The following is a 22037-nucleotide window of genomic DNA, read 5'->3' as shown; positions in this document are numbered from 1 at the left end:
AAGACTTGGTATTTAAGAGATCCTTGTGATCCACCTCTCTTCCCTGGGAATTGAACTTTGTGTGATTTTTTAGTACAATAATTTACACGCTTCCGACCCTATTGGAACAACAACCATTATCACAAAAACGCTCTCTACTTTCTCACTTGAAAAAAAAACGAACAGACAATCACCTTCATCGTAGCATCAAGTAAAACATTTTCTCCCTCTGTTCTTTCCATTAGTTAAAACCATCAACCAAGGCACATTCCACCTTAACCCATGCATCATGCTAGACGAGACTCAATGGCCAATTGGATAATTTTTTATTTATTTTATTCGAGGAATACTTAAGTGCTTTTAAATAATTTTTAATATAATCACATGTGTTTTTCATGAATTTAAAATGTAACAAAATAAATATAGGATATAAATTCTATTTAATTAAGTTTAAACTCAAAACTCAATTTTAAAACTTAAATTATTTTAAAATTTTAAATTTGAAAATATATGAGGAGACTTCGAATTCCATTTCATTTTAAATGAAGTCAATTTAGCATAGAAATGTTCATACGTCAGGTCAGGCCAAATCGAGATATAGTTTTAAAAAATTCTTAAGTCTTGATTCATTTTTAATTCAATCCACCCAAAAGCTTGTATTTTTATTCAAAATAATAATATATTAAAAATATTTTTAGTTGATATTTTAAGTATATTTATAATTAAATTTAAATTTAAAAATATTTTTATTATTTAAATTGAAATACAGAAGTACTTATCTAATCGATTTGAGTCGGGTGGGTTACCCGATCATGACAGGCCTAGTTTAGCAAAGTTTGTTGAATATGAAGGTAGGTTTTATTTTTAACTAATATGTGACTGAGGCCCATTCTTTTAGGAGTTTTGGGCTCTTTGATTTCTGTATTCGGGCTTGATGGCCCATTAAATTTTTTTGTTTTTACTTTTATTTTAATTCTACATACCTTCCATATTATTATTTAGGATAATATAATTTTTGACCCTAATTTTGATAGTTAGGTGCACTTTAATACTTTTTTTGTCTACTTTGACGGTTGAACTTGACAATTAGGAATATTTTGGTCCCTGAATTTGAAAAATATGAAAGTTTTATAATGTGATTCTCTAAAATTGTGCTATATCATCACTTGAAAATTTTAAAAAATTATATAAATTTTAGAGAATGACGTGGTACAATCTCTAAGTGTCACATTCATTATTTTAATAATTAGATCGGTGATTAAACTAGCCGGACCACTAGTTCTAATTCAACTAGTTTGATCAGTTCGACTGTTGGACCAACAATAATTAAATAAATCATTAAACATTCATAAAAATCTAAAAAAAAGAAAAGAAAATTTGATTAAACCGATTAAACATGGTCAACAGTCGAGGGTTGTTCTCAATTTTCATTTTTTACTAATTTCAAGCAATTTTTTTATTTAATTGATTCCACCTTTTTGTTCAAACCATTATATTGATCGATTCTCAATCCAATCGATCTGACCATCCAATCCACTTCTATGCTACTAACACTAGTCACATTATCAAATCTTGATGGAATTCAAGTTTAGGGGACCAAAATAGACCTACTTGCCAAGTTCAGATACCAAAATGGACAAAAAAATTTACAAGTACCAAAGTGAACCTAATTTTCAAGTTAACGAGTCAAAAATTAAATTACCCCTTATTTTTATTAGTTTCACTACAAAAATTATATGAGTTCTATAAATTGCAATATATCCTATTGTTCCTCGTGTTGCAGTGAGAGAGACAATGCTATCATCTATTGAATACAATTTAGCAAGACCAAAATCCAAAATTTTTGGATTAAAATTCTCATCAAGAAGAATATTGTGTGGCTTGATATCAAAACGTAGAATTTACATGTCACATCCTTGATGCAAGTAGTGAATTCCTTGAGCCACCCCAATTAAACAAAATACCAAACATTTTTGTCCAACCCAAAGTGTTCTTATTTTCTTCTGTAAATATGATTTTATCTAAAAAGGATAAAAAACCACAAGTAAAAAATAGCGGAAGAAATTAAGAAATTGAATGCACAAATTTAATTTGGAAAAGTCCCTCCAAAGAGGATAAAAAACCACGGGTAAAGAAAATTTTACTATTATGACAAAAGAACGAAAAGTACAAAGATGGAGATAAAAACTAAATCCCGAAACCTAAAAATAAAGAATTCTCAAAATGTAAACACAAAATTCTCCAAAAGTGTTATGAGTTCTAACTTTGTTGTAAAAAAGCCTTTTTACATGCTAAATTTGTAGGTCAAATATAACAAAATAATATAAACTAATTAAAATTCGACTAAAATAAATAAACAGTGTTTAAATTGGAGATTATCACTCAAATTTGACTGAAATATGCGGCATACTCAATAATAAAGATATCACTTCAATGGTATAAAGCTACATAAATTCTTAGCTATGTTTTTGAAATATTTTCATGAAGGCATGTGCAAAAAATTTTCAATATATTCTAAACAAATTCATTGTCTTAATATTACTTATTTAAAATTAAAACCACATTTATTTTTAAAAAACATCCAACAATGTATTTGGCTCATCCAACAATTTATTTTTAAAGGACATTTATTTAAAAAGAACCAAATGAGAAACACTATACAACTTTATAAAGTCGACAACACATTCAACATTTAAAGCACAAAGAAACTAGATAGGCCAACAACAAAACAATAATGCCAACATTCTCAAATACTGCAACAAATTTGTTCTAAAAACAAAAGATAGCTAGCGCATCGCACCTAGAGCGTGGAAAGACTTGGATTCAATCATTGTAACAACGAAAAAGGAAACAAGATATCTAACATCCTCAACACAATATATTCTCCTCTGACCCTCCAACAGCCTCTACAATGCAATAACACAAGAAGAGGCTATTGTGATAGCAACTCTTGTAAATATTCCAAAATTAACTTTTAGATGCATCAGGTCTTAATCTAAGACAAAGGGTTTACCCAAACATGAAAAATCTAACCAACTTAATTCAATTCAAAGGTAATATCAATGTTGAATTTACTCAAAATTTATTTTTAACTATAGTTATCTATGTACATATGTGACACACATAATAAGATACTAATATATATATATATATAAGCAAAATAATATAAAGCTAAAAAGTGAGATAATGAAGTAAAATGTTTCTAACCTCGTACAATATTTCAACTTGTTATAGTAACAGTATCCAATGATGTACTTAGCTCATCATTAGTATTCTCACAACTATGAACCTCCATTGATGTTTCAAGAGGAAGTTGATGGAATGGCTTAGGAGGCATCTTAAGGAGTTCAACATCATATTCAAGCATTTTCAAGACTTTACTCATTGAAGGACGATCAGAAGGCAGTAATTGTATACACCAAAAGGCTGTTATTACCATTTTCTTTACCATTGCTTTTTCATCGTCAGAAACATCTCTCAACTCCAAGTCCTCTCCTTGATCCAATCGGTCATAAATCCAAGATGGAAAATATATTTGACTAGTGTGGTCAGCAAATGCATTCACATTCTTTCTCCTTCCAACCATTTCCATCAGCAACATTCCAAAACTATAAACATCGGCTTTGTATGAGATGCCTCCAAGATTTTTGTAAACCAATTCAGGAGCAATATATCCTATCGTTCCCCGTGCCGCAGTGAGAGAGGCAATGCTATCATCTACTGAATACAATTTAGCAAGACCAAAATCTGAAACTTTTGGATTAAAATTCTCATCAAGAAGAATATTGTGTGGCTTGATATCAAAATGTAGGATTTGCATGTCACATCCTTGATGCAAGTAGTGAATTCCTTGAGCCACTCCAAGCACAATATCAAACATTTTTTTCCAGCCCAAAGTGTTCTTATTTTCTTCTGTAAATATGATTTTATCTAAAGATCCATTAGACATGAAGTCATATACCAGAGCTTGCTTTGATCCCTCCACACAAAATCCAATAAGTTTTACCACATTAGCATGATGAATTCTCCCAATAGAAGCAACTTCATTTGTGAAATCTTGGCCATTACCTTTTGACTTGCCCAACAATTTTATTGCCACATGATGCCCACTACGAAGCTTTCCTTTAAACACTGAGCCATAACCCCCTTCACCTAATTTATCTTTAAAATTTTTTGTCATTTTTTTAATTTCTTTAAAAGAATACCTTATTGGCACCAGATTATTTTGGCTTTGAAGGAACTCTTCGATTGTACCATCCATAGATAAATGTCTTTTTCTCCATTTGTACGTAACAAGAGCAAGCAAACAAATTATCTCAGGAAACGACCTCAAAAAGATAACTCCACCTTTAAAGAAATACAATGTAACATGTTGAAATTAATCAAAGAATATATAACTTATATTCTCAGAAAAAAGTATATACTGTAATAGTTTTATGTTAACTAGTATTTGAGACTAGTCTATGGACTTAATCGAGAGTAGTCTGAATATGTTAAGTTTTTGTCATTAGCAGGTATCTCTCAACAAATTAAAATTCAGATATTTCAAACACAAAAGGAGTAAATCATGCAAAGTGGATACCAATTATTCTAACCTCACACATTCCAATAGATTTGACAGGGTCATGACATTCACCCAAATTAACACATTCATAACCCCATCCAATTAGCAAATTCTAAAGAAAGAACATGATTCTTAACCATGAAGGATACCCAACTGTTGTTTCTATTCATGCCAAATAAACTTGAAGAAGGACAAATTAAAAATATAATAACCTTCAAATTTCATAAATGAAACAAAATCTAGAATCACCAAAAGATGCAAGAGAACCCCCCAAAAAAAAGATTTGATAAATTCAAGAGCTAACTTTGTTGAATGTTTTAGCAATATGAATATCCACCAAACTTATAACCTGTAAAAGTTCTAAACAATACCATTATGAAAACAAACTTAAGTAAAACTCTAACATCTTTCTTAACTTGACAAAAAATTTCTTTAATATAGAAGAAGATTGTATTCTGCATTCAAACTCCTTAAAGAGTGCCAGAGGTTTTTTTTTTTTTTCTCAACAGTCGAACTGTGCTGTTGCCAGAGGTTTCTTAGTTTTGCAGTGAAATTAAATATAAACTTGTATAATATGATAGGCTCCTTATTCTTTTTTTCCCCGAATACAGCTTAATATTTGTTCTCAACTAGTGCTAGAATTTGAATCTCTGCAAATGCAAATGTGCAAATCTAAAATTAAATATACCATTATTGCCAAACAAAGAATATAAGTTCTCGTAAAAAACCACGAATAAAAACGAAATATCATTATTTCAAGAGAGCAGTGAAATAGCAAAATCAAAGCACTTCTATTGAATTTTGGGAAGCCTACTTCTTGGTGGATTCCATGAATTGTAGTAGACATGGGGCCATGGAAAAGGAAATAGACAAAGCTGTCCATATAGTTTCTGAAGGCAAATTTCAAGTCTGACAATCTGAATTATATATTCAACAAATCAAAGTAAAATTAATAAAGGAAAATAGGTGTACAAAAATCAATTGAATTTGAAGGTAATCTAAAACACTGTATTTTGTTTTGTGGTATATCTTATTCTAAATATTCCTTTATTTCATCCAATAAATTTTATTAAAACGTCAAGGGGAAACTGACCAAAAGGACATTCATACACCTAAATCACCAATAGCTCGACAACAAGTATGAAAAGTTAGAACTCTCATAAGAAAACAAATGAACAACACAACAAAACCAACCAAATCAAGGAACAAGACATTGAAGAAGAAACAAATCGCATCATCTATTCCATATTTTTAACCAACCGTATTCTAAAAACATTATACCAATTATTTACATAAAAGTATGCAGCATCTTTTACAGTTTAAGAATTTTTACATAACCAAAATTATTTTATATGATGAAAGTTGAGACAAATTTTATTCAAATTAACTAATCCAAAAATATATATTATAGCATTAAAGGATGTAATAGTGAATCATATTCATACATAATATTATGTTTTTTTTTTTTATAATCATGCTGTTGTTTAATGTGTGAGAAGCCCATTCTTTTACAAATTTTGGGCCACTTCGGTTTCTGTATTCAGGAATTAAACATTCATAAAAATCTAAAAAAAAATATTAAATTATTAGTTATTAACTTAACCAGTTTAATCAGTTTGACCATTAGTTCTTGACTCAACTCATTTGATTGGATTAGTTCTCGATTCAACTCATTTGATCGGTTCAACTGACAGAACAACAATAATTAAATGAATTCATTCAACATCCATAAAAATCTAAAAAAGAATATTAAATCAATTCCACATGTTGAATAGCTAAGTTTTTTTTCTCAATTTTTTTATTTTTATTAATTTCAAATAATTTTTTTATTTAATCGATTCAACCATTTTATTCAAACTAGGGACAAAACTAAGGTGTTGGCAAGGTCCTCGATTCCCTTTAAATAGAAAAATTTTCATTTAAGTCCTTTTAAAATTTTAATTTAATAAAGATGAATTGCAATTTAAACCCTAAAATATAAAAAATTTGATTTAATCCTTTAAAAATTATAAAGATATAGGCTATTAAAATAGTGAAAATGCATTTTTGCTATAGTAAAAATTACAATTTAATTTCAACTCCTAAATTATTATTTTTTATTTCGCCCCTGGTTCAAACCATTCTTAGTCCAATCAATCCAACCAACCAACCAATCAATCTAATCAATCCAACCAACCAACCAATCAATCCTATTTCAGTAACATTAGTTACATAATCAAATCTCGATGGAATCCAAATTTAGAGAATCAAAATGGATTTAATTATCAAATTCATATACAAAAATGGATCTAACTTGAAAACAGCATTGAAACCTGTCTTTCTTGTTTTCTCCATCTCTTAAAACCCCCTGACCTTTGTTTTTTTTTCTAGCCAATTCCTCATAGATTGGATTTGAGTTCCTTAGAGACTTGGGTCATATTTTAGGATAATGTTTGATGCTTTTGGCTTGCGAGTTCTTTGTATTGTAATGGTAATTTTTGTATTTGTGTGAGGAGTATTGTGGTGTTATTTTGCTATCCATTGATTCGATCTGGGTGAAGGTTTTATTTTGAGTCTTTGTGCTTGTACGGGGTACCTTATTTTCGGTATCTGCCTCTTATAAGCCTGTTCTGGGTTTTTCTTTGATATATTTCTATCAGTTCGAAAAAGATGGAAGTCTAGATTCGATTTGGAAATAGAATTGTGTTTTATTTTTCTCTACTTTCCAGATTTTCTCAACAATATATATATTTTTTCTGCTTCAATCCAACTTCAATTCTTGCAATATAAACAACTATTTCATTGAATTTTTATTTTATTTTAAACATACTTTTTAAACTATTTTTTTTAGAGATCCTCTACAATTTTCTATTCAAAACTTTATATATTTGGTAAAAGTATCAGGAAATTCTTATACTTAGCTGTAGATTGCATTTCAACCAATTTATTGAAAATATTGACAAATTAACTCTTATACATTTCAAACATGTAAATCAGCCCATTTGTTAAAGTTTCTATTAAGTAATGCGGACATATTGAAAAATATTTTTTATGGGTGAACTATAAAATGGTCATTTAACTATGCTTTTGTTCTATTTTGTTCATCTAATTATTAATTTTTTGAGGCTGTCAATAAACTTTTCAAATTAAATATTTTAGTTACCCTTAGTTTATGTAGCTTTTTTATTAGTCTAGTAACAAAATTAACCCTCTAATGTTTACACATTTTATTAGTTTATGTGGCCTTTTTTTAATTCCTATATAATTGGTACTAATTATTTTAAAAATGTGTGCAATAATTTTAACCATACTTAAAACCATTTTTAAATTAAATATAAGTATTTAATAATTAATTAAATTAAAAAGAAAAGAAAAGAGATAAATTTTAAAATTATATATGAACTTTGATTTAATATGCAATTGTATATATGAATTTTAATTTGGTACAATTATACACATGTAACTCTAATTGTAGTTCAAATGTATACTTAAAACTTTAATTTTGACTTAACCATACACATTTAAAGAATAAATACATCAATTTATTTTTATATTGAATAAATATAATTATTTATGTGTGCAATATATAAATATAAAATGACGTTATATCAATAATTGTATTAATAATTTATAGGAATTGGATCAGATCAAAATTTCATATATAAAATTATATAAAATTAAAATTTATATATACAATTGTATATTAAACCATAGTACATATATACATAATTCATAAATTTTACACATAATTCATAAATTGTACGAAGTAAGTTTTGCTTAGTGTAATATAACTGTTATTAGAGATTACGCATTCATTTCAGACAAAGCATACCCTTTGAAATTCAAGTTCTGATTCAGATTCTTTCTTTCTTTTTTTTTAATAAAATCTCTATGAAAGGTTTTTTTTTTTTTAATTCCTTAACGGCAGTGACTTTAGATTATGGAGAAAAGGAGTAAAAGTAGTGATTTTTGTTGAAGTGGGGATTTTTCTGTTTTAATAGTTTTAGAAATGGGTTTGATGGAGATTTCAATAATGCTTCATGTTGGATTAGTTTTGTTGCTGCTTTGGATGCTTTCTCAATTCAATCTTTGCCATCCACTTGCTTATTTCCTGTCTCTCATCTACCTCTATTTGGTAATCCATTCAACTTCTGCTGAGAATAAAAATGAATCTTTTTTTCTTTATTTTTGAACTTGGATTCAACTTTTCCTTTATTGTTTCTGTTACAAAATTCCTTTTATTTCTTTGTCCATCAAAGGTTCATGAAATGTATGTGACGAGATTGAGGAAGAAATTGGGGTTTGAGGAAATAATGCACAAAGAAACTAGACATGTCAACAACAAAATAATAATGTCAACATTCTCAAAAGCAACAACAATTATGTTTTAAAGAAGGAACTAGACATCACACTTAGAGTACAGAAACCATGAAAAACGAAATAAGATATCCAACATCCTCATCACAACAGATTCTTCTTTGATTCATTAGTAGCCTCTCCAATGCAATAACACGATTAAAAGTTATTGTAGCAGTAACTCTTATAAATATTAAAAAATTAACTTCCAAACACATCATGTCTAAATCTAAGTCAAGGTTGATCTAAACATGAAAATTCTAACCAACTCATCTCAATTCAATTCAACTAAATTGACACAAAAATCTATTTATATAATCTATTTTTAATTTATATATAATTTTAGTTATGATTTAAATTTATATATTTAATATTGAACAAATAGTCAAATTACAGAAAATTGGTAATTATGAACAATAACTTAACACATTGGTAATTAAAGAAAATACAAATATATATATAAGCTAAAAGGTGAGATAATGAAGTAAAATGTTTCTAACCTTATGCAATATTTGAACTCGCTATAGTAACATTATCCAACGGTGTACTTGTCTCATCATTAGAGTTCTCACAATTATGAACCTCCATTGATGTTTCAAGAGGAAGTTGATGGAATGGCTTAGGAGGCATCTCAAGGAGTTCAACATCAGATTCAAGCATCTTCAAGACTTTACTCATTGAAGGGCGATCAGAAGGTAGTAATTGTATACACCAAAAGGCTGTTATTATCATCTTCTTCACCATTACTTTTTCATCGTCAGAAACATATCCTAGCTCTATGTCCTCTCCTTGATCTAATCGGTCATAAATCCAAGATGGAAAATAGATCTGACTAGTGTGGTCAGCAAATGCATTCACATTCTTTCTCCTTCCTACCATTTCCACCAGTAACATTCCAAAACTATAAATATCGGCTTTGTATGAGATGCCTCCAAGATTTTTGTAAACCAATTCAGGAGCAATATATCCTATCGTTCCTCGTGCCGCAGTGAGAGAGACAATGCTATCATCTATCGAATACAATTTAGCAAGACCAAAATCGGAAACTTTTGGATTAAAATTCTCATCAAGAAGAATATTGTGTGGCTTGATATCAAAATGTAGGATTTGCATGTCACATCCTTGATGCAAGTAATGAATTCCTTGAGCCACCCCAAGCACAATATCAAACATTTTTTTCCAGCCCAAAGTGTTCTTATTTTCTTCTGTAAATATGATTTTATCTAAAGATCCATTAGACATGAAGTCATATACCAGAGCTTGCTTTGATCCCTCCACACAAAATCCAATAAGTTTTGCCACATTAGCATGATGAATTCTCCCAATAGAAGCAACTTCATTTATGAAATCTTGGCCATTACCTTTTGACTTACCCAACAATTTTATTGCCGCTTGATGCCCACTACGAAGCTTTCCTTTAAACACTGAGCCATAACCCCCTTCACCTAATTTATCTTTAAAATTTTTGGTCATTTTTTTAATTTCTTTAAAAGAATACCTTATTGGCACCAGATTATTTTGGCTTTGAAGGAACTCTTCGATCATATCATCCATAGATAAATGTCTTCTTCTCCATTTGTACGTAACAAGAGCAAGCAAACAAATTATCCCAGGAAACGACCTCAAAAAGATAACTCCACCTTTAAACAAGAACAATGTAACAAGTTGAAATTAATCAAATAATATATAACTTACATTCTCAGAAAAAAGTATATACCGTGATAGTTTTATCTTAACTAGTATTTGAGACTAGTCTATGGACTTAATCGAGAGTAGTCTCAATTATATGTTATGTTTTTGTCATTAGCAAGTATATCTCAACAAATTAAAATTCAGAATTTCAAACACAAAAGGAGTAAATTATGTAAAGTGGATACCAAATTATGTAAAGTGGATACCAATTATTCTAACCTCACGCATTGCAATAGATTTGAGAGGGTCATGACATTCACCCAAATTAACACATTCGTAACCCCATCCAATTAGCAAATTCTAAAGAAAGAACATGATTCTTAACCATGAAGGATACTCAACTGTTGTTTCTATTCATGCCAAATACACTTGAAGAAGGACAAATTAAAATATAATAACCTTCAAATTTCATAAATGAAACAAAATCCTGAACCACCAAAAAGATGCAAGAGAACCCCCAAAAAACAGATTTGATAAATTCAAGAGCTAACTTTGTTGAATGTTTTAGCAATATGAATATCCACCAAACTTATAACCTGTGAACGTTCTAAACAATACCATTATGAAAACAAACTTAAGTAAAACTCTAACATCTTTCTTAACTTGACAAAAAATTTCTTTAATATAGAAGAAGATTGTATTCTGCATTCAAACTCCTTAAAGAGTGCCGGAGGTTTTTTTTTTTTTTTCTCAACAGTCGAACTGTGCTGTTGCCAGAGGTTTCTTAGTTTTGCAGTGAAATTAAATATAAACTTGTATAATATGATAGGCTCCTTATTCTTTTTTTCCCCCAGAATACAGCTAATATTTGTTCTCAACTAGTGCTAGAATTTGAATCTCTGCAAATGCAAATGTGCAAATCTAAAATTAAATATACCTGTTATTGCCAAACAAAGAATATAAGTTCCTGTAAAAAAACCACGAATAAAAACGAAATATCATTATTTCAAGAGAGCAGCGAAATAGCAAAATCAAAGCACTTCTATTGAATTTTGGGAAGCCTACTTCTTGGTGGATTCCATGAATTGTAGTAGACATGGGGGCCATGGAAAAGGAAATAGACAAAGCTGTCCATATAGTTTCTGAAGGCAAATTTCAAGTCTGACAATCTGAATTATATATTCAACAAATCAAAGTAAAATTAATAAAGGAAAATAGGTGTACAAAAATCAATTGAATTTGAAGGTAATCTAAAACACGTATTTTGTTTTGTGGTATATCTTATTCTAAATATTCCTTTATTTCATCCAATAAATTTTATTAAAACGTCAAGGAAACTGACCAAAAGGACATTCATACACCTAAATCACCAATAGCTCGACAACAAGTATGAAAAGTTAGAACTCTCATAAGAAAACAAATGAACAACACAACAAAACCAACCAAATCAAGGAACAAGACATTGAAGAAGAAACAAATCGCATCATCTATTCCATATTTTTAACCAACCGTATTCTAAAAACATTATACCAATTATTTACATAAAAAGTATGCAGCATCTTTTACAGTTTAAGAATTTTACATAACCAAAATTATTTTATATGATGAAAGTTGAGACAAATTTTATTCAAATTAACTAATCCAAAAATATATATTATAGCATTAAAGGATGTAATAGTGAATCATATTCATACATAATATTATGTTTTTTTTTTATAATCATGCTGTTGTTTAATGTGAGAAGCCCATTCTTTTACAAATTTTGGGCCACTTCGGTTTCTGTATTCAGAATTAAACATTCATAAAAATCTAAAAAAATATTAAATTATTAGTTATTAACTTAACCAGTTTAATCAGTTTGACCATTAGTTCTTGACTCAACTCATTTGATTGGATTAGTTCTCGATTCAACTCATTTGATCGGTTCAACTGACGAACAACAATAATTAAATGAATTCATTCAACATCCATAAAAATCTAAAAGAATATTAAATCAATTCCACATGTTGAATAGCTAAGTTTTTTTCTCAATTTTTTATTTTTATTAATTTCAAATAATTTTTTATTTAATCGATTCAACCATTTTATTCAAACTAGGGACAAAACTAAGGTGTTGGCAAGGTCCTCGATTCCTTTAAATAGAAAAATTTTCATTTAAGTCCTTTTAAAATTTTAATTTAATAAAGATGAATTGCAATTTAAACCCTAAAATATAAAAATTTGATTTAATCCTTTAAAAATTATAAAGATATAGGCTATTAAAATAGTGAAAATGCATTTTGCTATAGTAAAATTACAATTTAATTTCAACTCCTAAATTATTATTTTTATTTCACCTCGTTCAAACCATTCTTAGTCCAATCAATCCAACCAACCAACCAATCAATCTAATCAATCCAACCAACCAACCAATCAATCCTATTTCAGTAACATTAGTTACATAATCAAATCTCGATGGAATCCAAATTTAGAGAATCAAAATGGATTTAATTATCAAATTCATATACAAAATGGATCTAACTTGAAAACAGCATTGAAACCTGTCTTTCTTGTTTTCTCCATCTCTTAAAACCCCGACCTTTGTTTTTTTTCTAGCCAATTCCTCATAGATTGGATTTGAGTTCCTTAGAGACTTGGGTCATATTTTAGGATAATGTTTGATGCTTTTGGCTTGCGAGTTCTTTGTATTGTAATGGTAATTTTTGTATTTGTGTGAGGAGTATTGTGGTGTTATTTTGCTATCCATTGATTCGATCTGGGTGAAGGTTTTATTTTGAGTCTTTGTGCTTGTACGGGGTACCTTATTTTCGGTATCTGCCTCTTATAAGCCTGTTCTGGGTTTTTCTTTGATATATTTCTATCAGTTCGAAAAAGATGGAAGTCTAGATTCGATTTGGAAATAGAATTGTGTTTTATTTTTCTCTACTTTCCAGATTTTCTCAACAATATATATATTTTTTCTGCTTCAATCCAACTTCAATTCTTGCAATATAAACAACTATTTCATTGAATTTTTATTTTATTTTAAACATACTTTTAAACTATTTTTTTAGAGATCCTCTACAATTTTCTATTCAAAACTTTATATATTTGGTAAAAGTATCGGAAATTCTTATACTTAGCTGTAGATTGCATTTCAACCAATTTATTGAAAATATTGACAAATTAACTCTTATACATTTCGAAACATGTAAATCAGCCCATTTGTTAAAGTTTCTATTAAGTAATGACGCGGACATATTGAAAAATATTTTTTTATGGGTGAACTATAAAAATGGTCATTTAACTATGCTTTTTGTTCTATTTTGTTCATCTAATTATTAATTTTTTTGAGGCTGTCAATAAACTTTTCGAAATTAAATATTTTAGTTACCCTTAGTTTATGTAGCTTTTTTTATTAGTCTAGTAACAAAATTAACCCTCTAATGTTTACACATTTTATTAGTTTATGTGGCCTTTTTTTAATTCCTATATAATTGGTACTAATTATTTTAAAAATGTGTGCAATAATTTTTAACCATACTTAAAACCATTTTTAAATTAAATATAAGTATTTAATAATTAATTAAATTAAAAAGAAAAGAAAAGAGATAAATTTTAAAATTATATATGAACTTTGATTTAATATGCAATTGTATATATGAATTTTAATTTGGTACAATTATACACATGTAACTCTAATTGTAGTTCAAATGTATACTTAAAACTTTAATTTTGACTTAACCATACACATTTAAAGAATAAATACATCAATTTATTTTTATATTGAATAAATATAATTATTTATGTGTGCAATATATAAATATAAAATGACGTTATATCAATAATTGTATTAATAATTTATAGGAATTGGATCAGATCAAAATTTCATATATAAAATTATATAAAATTAAAATTTATATATACAATTGTATATTAAACCATAGTACATATATACATAATTCATAAATTTTACACATAATTCATAAATTGTACGAAGTAAGTTTTGCTTAGTGTAATATAACTGTTATTAGAGATTACGCATTCATTTCAGACAAAGCATACCCTTTGAAATTCAAGTTCTGATTCAGATTCTTTCTTTCTTTTTTTTTTTAATAAAATCTCTATGAAAGGTTTTTTTTTTTTTTTTTTTAATTCCTTAACGGCAGTGACTTTAGATTATGGAGAAAAGGAGTAAAAAGTAGTGATTTTTGTTGAAGTGGGGATTTTTCTGTTTTAATAGTTTTAGAAATGGGTTTGATGGAGATTTCAATAATGCTTCATGTTGGATTAGTTTTGTTGCTGCTTTGGATGCTTTCTCAATTCAATCTTTGCCATCCACTTGCTTATTTCCTGTCTCTCATCTACCTCTATTTGGTAATCCATTCAACTTCTGCTGAGAATAAAAAATGAATCTTTTTTTTCTTTATTTTTGAACTTGGATTCAACTTTTCCTTTATTGTTTCTGTTACAAAAATTCCTTTTATTTCTTTGTCCATCAAAGGTTCATGAAATGTATGTGACGAGATTGAGGAAGAAATTGGGGTTTGAGGAAATAATGCACAAAGAAACTAGACATGTCAACAACAAAATAATAATGTCAACATTCTCAAAAGCAACAACAATTATGTTTTAAAGAAGGAACTAGACATCACACTTAGAGTACAGAAACCATGAAAAACGAAATAAGATATCCAACATCCTCATCACAACAGATTCTTCTTTGATTCATTAGTAGCCTCTCCAATGCAATAACACGATTAAAAGTTATTGTAGCAGTAACTCTTATAAATATTAAAAAATTAACTTCCAAACACATCATGTCTAAATCTAAGTCAAGGTTGATCTAAACATGAAAATTCTAACCAACTCATCTCAATTCAATTCAACTAAATTGACACAAAAATCTATTTATATAATCTATTTTTAATTTATATATAATTTTAGTTATGATTTAAATTTATATATTTAATATTGAACAAATAGTCAAATTACAGAAAATTGGTAATTATGAACAATAACTTAACACATTGGTAATTAAAGAAAATACAAATATATATATAAGCTAAAAGGTGAGATAATGAAGTAAAATGTTTCTAACCTTATGCAATATTTGAACTCGCTATAGTAACATTATCCAACGGTGTACTTGTCTCATCATTAGAGTTCTCACAATTATGAACCTCCATTGATGTTTCAAGAGGAAGTTGATGGAATGGCTTAGGAGGCATCTCAAGGAGTTCAACATCAGATTCAAGCATCTTCAAGACTTTACTCATTGAAGGGCGATCAGAAGGTAGTAATTGTATACACCAAAAGGCTGTTATTATCATCTTCTTCACCATTACTTTTTCATCGTCAGAAACATATCCTAGCTCTATGTCCTCTCCTTGATCTAATCGGTCATAAATCCAAGATGGAAAATAGATCTGACTAGTGTGGTCAGCAAATGCATTCACATTCTTTCTCCTTCCTACCATTTCCACCAGTAACATTCCAAAACTATAAATATCGGCTTTGTATGAGATGCCTCCAAGATTTTTGTAAACCAATTCAGGAGCAATATATCCTATCGTTCCTCGTGCCGCAGTGAGAGAGACAATGCTATCATCTACTGAATACAATTTAGCAAGACCAAAATCGGAAACTTTTGGATTAAAATTCTCATCAAGAAGAATATTGTGTGGCTTGATATCAAAATGTAGGATTTGCATGTCACATCCTTGATGCAAGTAATGAATTCCTTGAGCCACCCCAAGCACAATATCAAACATTTTTTTCCAGCCCAAAGTGTTCTTATTTTCTTCTGTAAATATGATTTTATCTAAAGATCCATTAGACATGAAGTCATATACCAGAGCTTGCTTTGATCCCTCCACACAAAATCCAATAAGTTTTGCCACATTAGCATGATGAATTCTCCCAATAGAAGCAACTTCATTTATGAAATCTTGGCCATTACCTTTTGACTTACCCAACAATTTTATTGCCGCTTGATGCCCACTACGAAGCTTTCCTTTAAACACTGAGCCATAACCCCCTTCACCTAATTTATCTTTAAAATTTTTGGTCATTTTTTTAATTTCTTTAAAAGAATACCTTATTGGCACCAGATTATTTTGGCTTTGAAGGAACTCTTCGATCATATCATCCATAGATAAATGTCTTCTTCTCCATTTGTACGTAACAAGAGCAAGCAAACAAATTATCCCAAGAAACGACCTCAAAAGATAACTCCACCTTTAAACAAGAACAATGTAACAAGTTGAAATTAATCAAATAATATATAACTTACATTCTCAGAAAAAAGTATATACCGTGATAGTTTTATCTTAACTAGTATTTGAGACTAGTCTATGGACTTAATCGAGAGTAGTCTGAATTATATGTTATGTTTTTGTCATTAGCAAGTATATCTCAACAAATTAAAATTCAGAATTTCAAACACAAAAGGAGTAAATTATGTAAAGTGGATACCAAATTATGTAAAGTGGATACCAATTATTCTAACCTCACGCATTGCAATAGATTTGAGAGGGTCATGACATTCACCCAAATTAACACATTCGTAACCCCATCCAATTAGCAAATTCTAAAGAAAGAACATGATTCTTAACCATGAAGGATACTCAACTGTTGTTTCTATTCATGCCAAATACACTTGAAGAAGGACAAATTAAAATATAATAACCTTCAAATTTCATAAATGAAACAAAATCTGAACCACCAAAAAGATGCAAGAGAACCCCCAAAAAACAGATTTGATAAATTCAAGAGCTAACTTTGTTGAATGTTTTAGCAATATGAATATCCACCAAACTTATAACCTGTGAACGTTCTAAACAATACCATTATGAAAACAAACTTAAGTAAAACTCTAACATCTTTCTTAACTTGACAAAAAATTTCTTTCATATAGAAGAAGATTGTATTCTGCATTCAAACTCCTTAAAGAGTGCCGGAGGTTTTTTTTTTTCTCAACAATGACTGTCTTTGTTGCGAGAGGTTTCTTAGTTTTGCGGTGAAATTAAATATAAACTTGTATAATATGATAGGCTCCTTATTCTTTTTTCCCCGAATACAGCTAATATTTGTTCTCAACTAGTGCTAGAATTTGATCTCTGCAAATGCAAATGTGCAAATCTAAAATTAAATATACTGTTATTGCCAAACAAAGAATATAAGTTCACGTAAAAAACCACGAATAAAAACGAAATATCATTATTTCAAGAGAGCAGCGAAATAGCAAAATCAAAGCACTTCTATTGAATTTTGGGAAGCCTACTTCTTGGTGGATTCCATGAATTGTAGTAGACATGGGGGCCATGGAAAAGGAAATAGACAAAGCTGTCCATATAGTTTCTGAAGGCAAATTTCAAGTCTGACAATCTGAATTATATATTCAACAAATCAAAGTAAAATTAATAAAGGAAAATAGGTGTACAAAAATCAATTGAATTTGAAGGTAATCTAAAACACTGTATTTTGTTTTGTGGTATATCTTATTCTAAATATTCCTTTATTTCATCCAATAAATTTTATTAAAACGTCAAGGGGAAACTGACCAAAAGGACATTCATACACCTAAATCACCAATAGCTCGACAACAAGTATGAAAAGTTAGAACTCTCATAAGAAAACAAATGAACAACACAACAAAACCAACCAAATCAAGGAACAAGACATTGAAGAAGAAACAAATCGCATCATCTATTCCATATTTTTAACCAACCGTATTCTAAAAAACATTATACCAATTATTTACATAAAAAGTATGCAGCATCTTTTACAGTTTAAGAATTTTTACATAACCAAAATTATTTTATATGATGAAAGTTGAGACAAATTTTATTCAAATTAACTAATCCAAAAAATATATATTATAGCATTAAAGGATGTAATAGTGAATCATATTCATACATAATATTATGTTTTTTTTTTTATAATCATGCTGTTGTTTATATTAAGCACTTTTAAAACATTTATTTTATTTTATTTATCCATTATTTGTTTTGAAAAGAAAGTTAAATTTAAGAATTATTTTAATTATCATTAATATAATTAAAATTGCAATCAACCCATGAGACATTAGAAACTAAAAAGAAAAATGTTAGATTAATGATATTTACCTTTTCCACTGTCTTTTTTATAATTATTTTTAATGAAAAGTACTCATCTAAGCAATAAAATTGGAGGAAAACTCTTACATGGATTGAAAAAGTTTCTTCTTGCGGCATAATTCTAAATCAAGGCCGTTCAATTCTATATCAAAGCCGAGTAATAGCATCTCGTAGATGTCCGAAGTAGACATGCCGCTGATATTGTCAACCATAATCGGAACCAGGGCATCGATTGTGCAAGATTCGCTGAAATTTCCAACCGGGGTTTGGCTATCTAAAAAATAAAAGTAGGAAGATATAGTGGGACAACGGGAGGCATTAATATACGAAGAAGAGTTCATCGGTTCCGAGCAGTTCACAAGAAACATGACGCTAGACGGAATACCCAACGTATAGGGTACTTTACAGGAGTCATCAACGAGAAAGGAATTGCGAGGAAGGGAGCAATTATCATCCTTGCTGAGATTTGCATCCATAGCTTGCATCGTTTCACATGAGTTATTTTGGGATTCGAGATAATTTGGACCGAATTCGATCTTGCAAATATCATAAGAGATGTTTTGGACATAGAATCTCCCATACTTCATGACTAAATTGGTGTGGTTGTTATTGTCACACTCCAGTTCGAACCTATGGTCACCACAGTTGGAAGGTTGGGTTGTTAATCGAAAAGGGTAGCTGATGTTAACGTTTCCACACATTGTAGAGCCGCAATCGTTGTTTGTGTTTCTACCTATGCAAGCTTCTGGTAGTAGAAATAAAGCGATGACGGCCATAAGGCCAAACAATGGCAGTTGGGGTTTTGGTTTTGGCATGCTGTAATTTGGGAAGAGATATTTGAAAACCCATATTCTTTTTATGATTTTTTTAAAAGACATTTATATTACTTTTAATTTAATATTTAATAATTTATTATTTATATTATAAATACTGAAAATGGCTTAATTTCTATATTTATTTGTGATATATTTTTAAATTATGTTATTTATTATTTTAATAATATTATTTATATTTATATTCTTTTTATTATTCATTTAGGGAATAATTTGAGAAAAGATGTTTAAAATTATTCATCACTATAAAATGTACTAAAATGTCTTATTTTAAGACATAGTATCAATGTCACTGATAAAAATATCAAATCAAATATTTACTTTAATAACCTTAGGATATATATTTAAACTTATATCCCACTGTAAAAGGGTCATGCAAATAACTCATATAGACACTCTTCTTCTTGATTTTCCCAACTTTCCCAAAAACTAAAATCTATCCCTAGCCTCTACTCCACCCTCCTTCGCTCTATCACCATCTTCATCATTTGTTGATTTTACTAGTTAAAAACATTATCTTTTATGGTGAGGATATTTTTATAATTTTATAAAAAAATCAAGCTAAAAAAAACTTTAAATGATTTTAAGGGTGAAACACAAACTATCATATTTTTAAACATTAATTATAAAGGTAAAATAAAAGTTCAAAAAATTCTCAAGGGCTAAATGAATTTATAAATTTTGGGAGGATTTTTTATTTTTTTATATCAACTTTAAAAAGAAAAAAAATAAATCCACTCAATATAAACTAAACTTAAAACATCATAATCTTCATTACTTAAAATTTACCATTAATACATCTTTATTTTGACAAGTATTAGTCCCATATGTATGAAAGAGTAGTATTAAATTGAATTATTAAGTTATAATAATTTTATATTCAAATGGTTTAATCTTAACTAATCATTTATAAGTGATAAATTATACAATTTAGTATGATTAATTTGATTATTGAAATAATAAAATTTTAATATTATTAAAATTTTAATAAATTTGGACCAAGTATAAAAGTGGCGTAGTCAGGGGAGCTGGCATGAGCCCCGGCCCCCCCTTAAAATGGAAAATTTCACTTTAGGTCTTTACAATTTTTTAAAAATTTTAAATTAGTAAAGGTAAAATTCACTTTGGCCCCTCCTAAAATTATAAAAATTCAATTTAATCCTTTATAAATTATAAAAATATAAACTATAAAAAATTAAAATTTTATCTGTCCTTAAAAAAATTTTCTGACTTCGCCCCTGAGTATAAACCTTTTTATCACCTTAATAAATTCCAACAGACCAGGACAATGCAAGTCTTAAGTCTTCTTTGAAACACAAAAGACATTCAAGTGGCTGAGAGAGCAACAACTGTTATTGCTTTGGTCCTTCTGTGTTATGTAAGTCAAGTATTTTGTTGGATATTTCTAAAAAGTATGTTAATTGCTAGAACCGTCAAGCAAGGCATAATCCACCCTAACCCATGCATCACGTATGTTAGACGAGACTCAATGTCTAATTGTATATATTTTTTATTTTATTCGACGACTACGTCAATATTTTTAAATATTTTTTTAGTGTAATTATAAGTGGTTTTGTATGTTTTACATGAACTTAAAATATATCTATTTATAAGGGAAAGAAAATTTAATTGCAGATTAATTGGCTAAATTATGTCTAAATTGAAAATTAAATTTACAGATTTTTATGTACCCCTACTGCAGTACTCTTGAAGGTTCTTCGTCAAGATACAGCTAGAGAAATTCCTTCTCAAATGATTTGATGTAATATCGTTTTTTTTCAAAAAAAATATTTCTAGTTAATTAAGTTTAAATTTAAAATCAAAATTTTAATTTTAATTATTCAAAATTCTCACTTAAATTAATTCAAAACTTAAATTTGAAAATACATGAGGAAACTTAGATTAATTTCATTTCATTTTAAATGAAGTCGGTTTAATATAGAGGTGTCCACGGATCGGACTATATCGAATTGAGGTCCGGTTCCAAAAAATTTCCAAGCTCAAGTTAGTTTTTAATTAATATTTTATATATTTTTCAAAAATAAAAAATATTTTCAATTAATATTTTATATATTTTATAATTAAATTTAAATTTAAAAATATTCTTTTATTATTTTAATTGAACTTGGGCCATACTTATCCAAATCTAACCCAAATTGAGTTGGGCGGGGCAGGCTACCAGGTCATCACAGTCTTGTTTAGCACAGGTGAGTAAAGTTGAATAAATAGATTGGGATATATGTGTGGTTCAGGTAAATACTTATTTGGGCTGAATTATTTGGACTTCATTTATGAACCATTCTTTTAGGAATTTTGGGCCTCTTCGGTTTCAGTATTAGGAATTAAACATTCATAAAAATTTTAAAAAGTTCCGATTCGACTAATTAAACCGGTTCAACTGTAGATTAACAATAAATAAATGAATCAACAATAAAAAAGTTTATGTACTTAACAATGGTTTGCATTTTAACCATTTTATTAAAAAATTGATAAATTAACTCTTATACATTTCAAACATGCAAAATAACCCTTCGCTAAATTTTTCTATTAAAAGATGATGTAGACATGTTGAAAAATATTTTTTTATGAGTGAAT

General features: G+C 28.6%; 2 protein-coding genes and 1 pseudogene across 2 annotated transcripts; all 3 read right to left on the bottom strand.

Annotated features, from left to right (window-relative positions):
* Positions 1–19466, bottom strand: part of LOC108481697 (rust resistance kinase Lr10-like) — a 101496-nt pseudogene extending 82030 nt beyond the window's left edge.
* On the bottom strand, positions 9219–11654 carry LOC108481695 (rust resistance kinase Lr10-like). Its single transcript, XM_053031274.1, has 3 exons — positions 11576–11654; positions 11448–11477; positions 9219–10518 (listed from the first exon to the last, which is right to left on the bottom strand). Exons 1-3 carry the CDS (start codon positions 11643–11645, stop codon positions 9380–9382), a joined length of 1239 nt encoding a protein of 412 aa, XP_052887234.1. The 5' UTR covers positions 11646–11654; the 3' UTR covers positions 9219–9379.
* On the bottom strand, positions 15431–16691 carry LOC128295590 (rust resistance kinase Lr10-like). The gene has a single exon (XM_053031277.1). The coding sequence runs from the start codon at positions 16642–16644 to the stop codon at positions 15592–15594; it is 1053 nt and encodes a 350-aa protein (XP_052887237.1). The 5' UTR covers positions 16645–16691; the 3' UTR covers positions 15431–15591.
* Positions 19467–22037: the final 2571 nt, after the last annotated feature.

The sequence above is a fragment of the Gossypium arboreum genome, chromosome 1 (genome assembly GCF_025698485.1).
Source record: "Gossypium arboreum isolate Shixiya-1 chromosome 1, ASM2569848v2, whole genome shotgun sequence".
NCBI lineage: Eukaryota > Viridiplantae > Streptophyta > Magnoliopsida > Malvales > Malvaceae > Gossypium > Gossypium arboreum.
The sequence above is the reverse complement of the archived record's forward strand: the minus strand, read 5'-3'. Positions and strand labels throughout refer to the sequence as shown.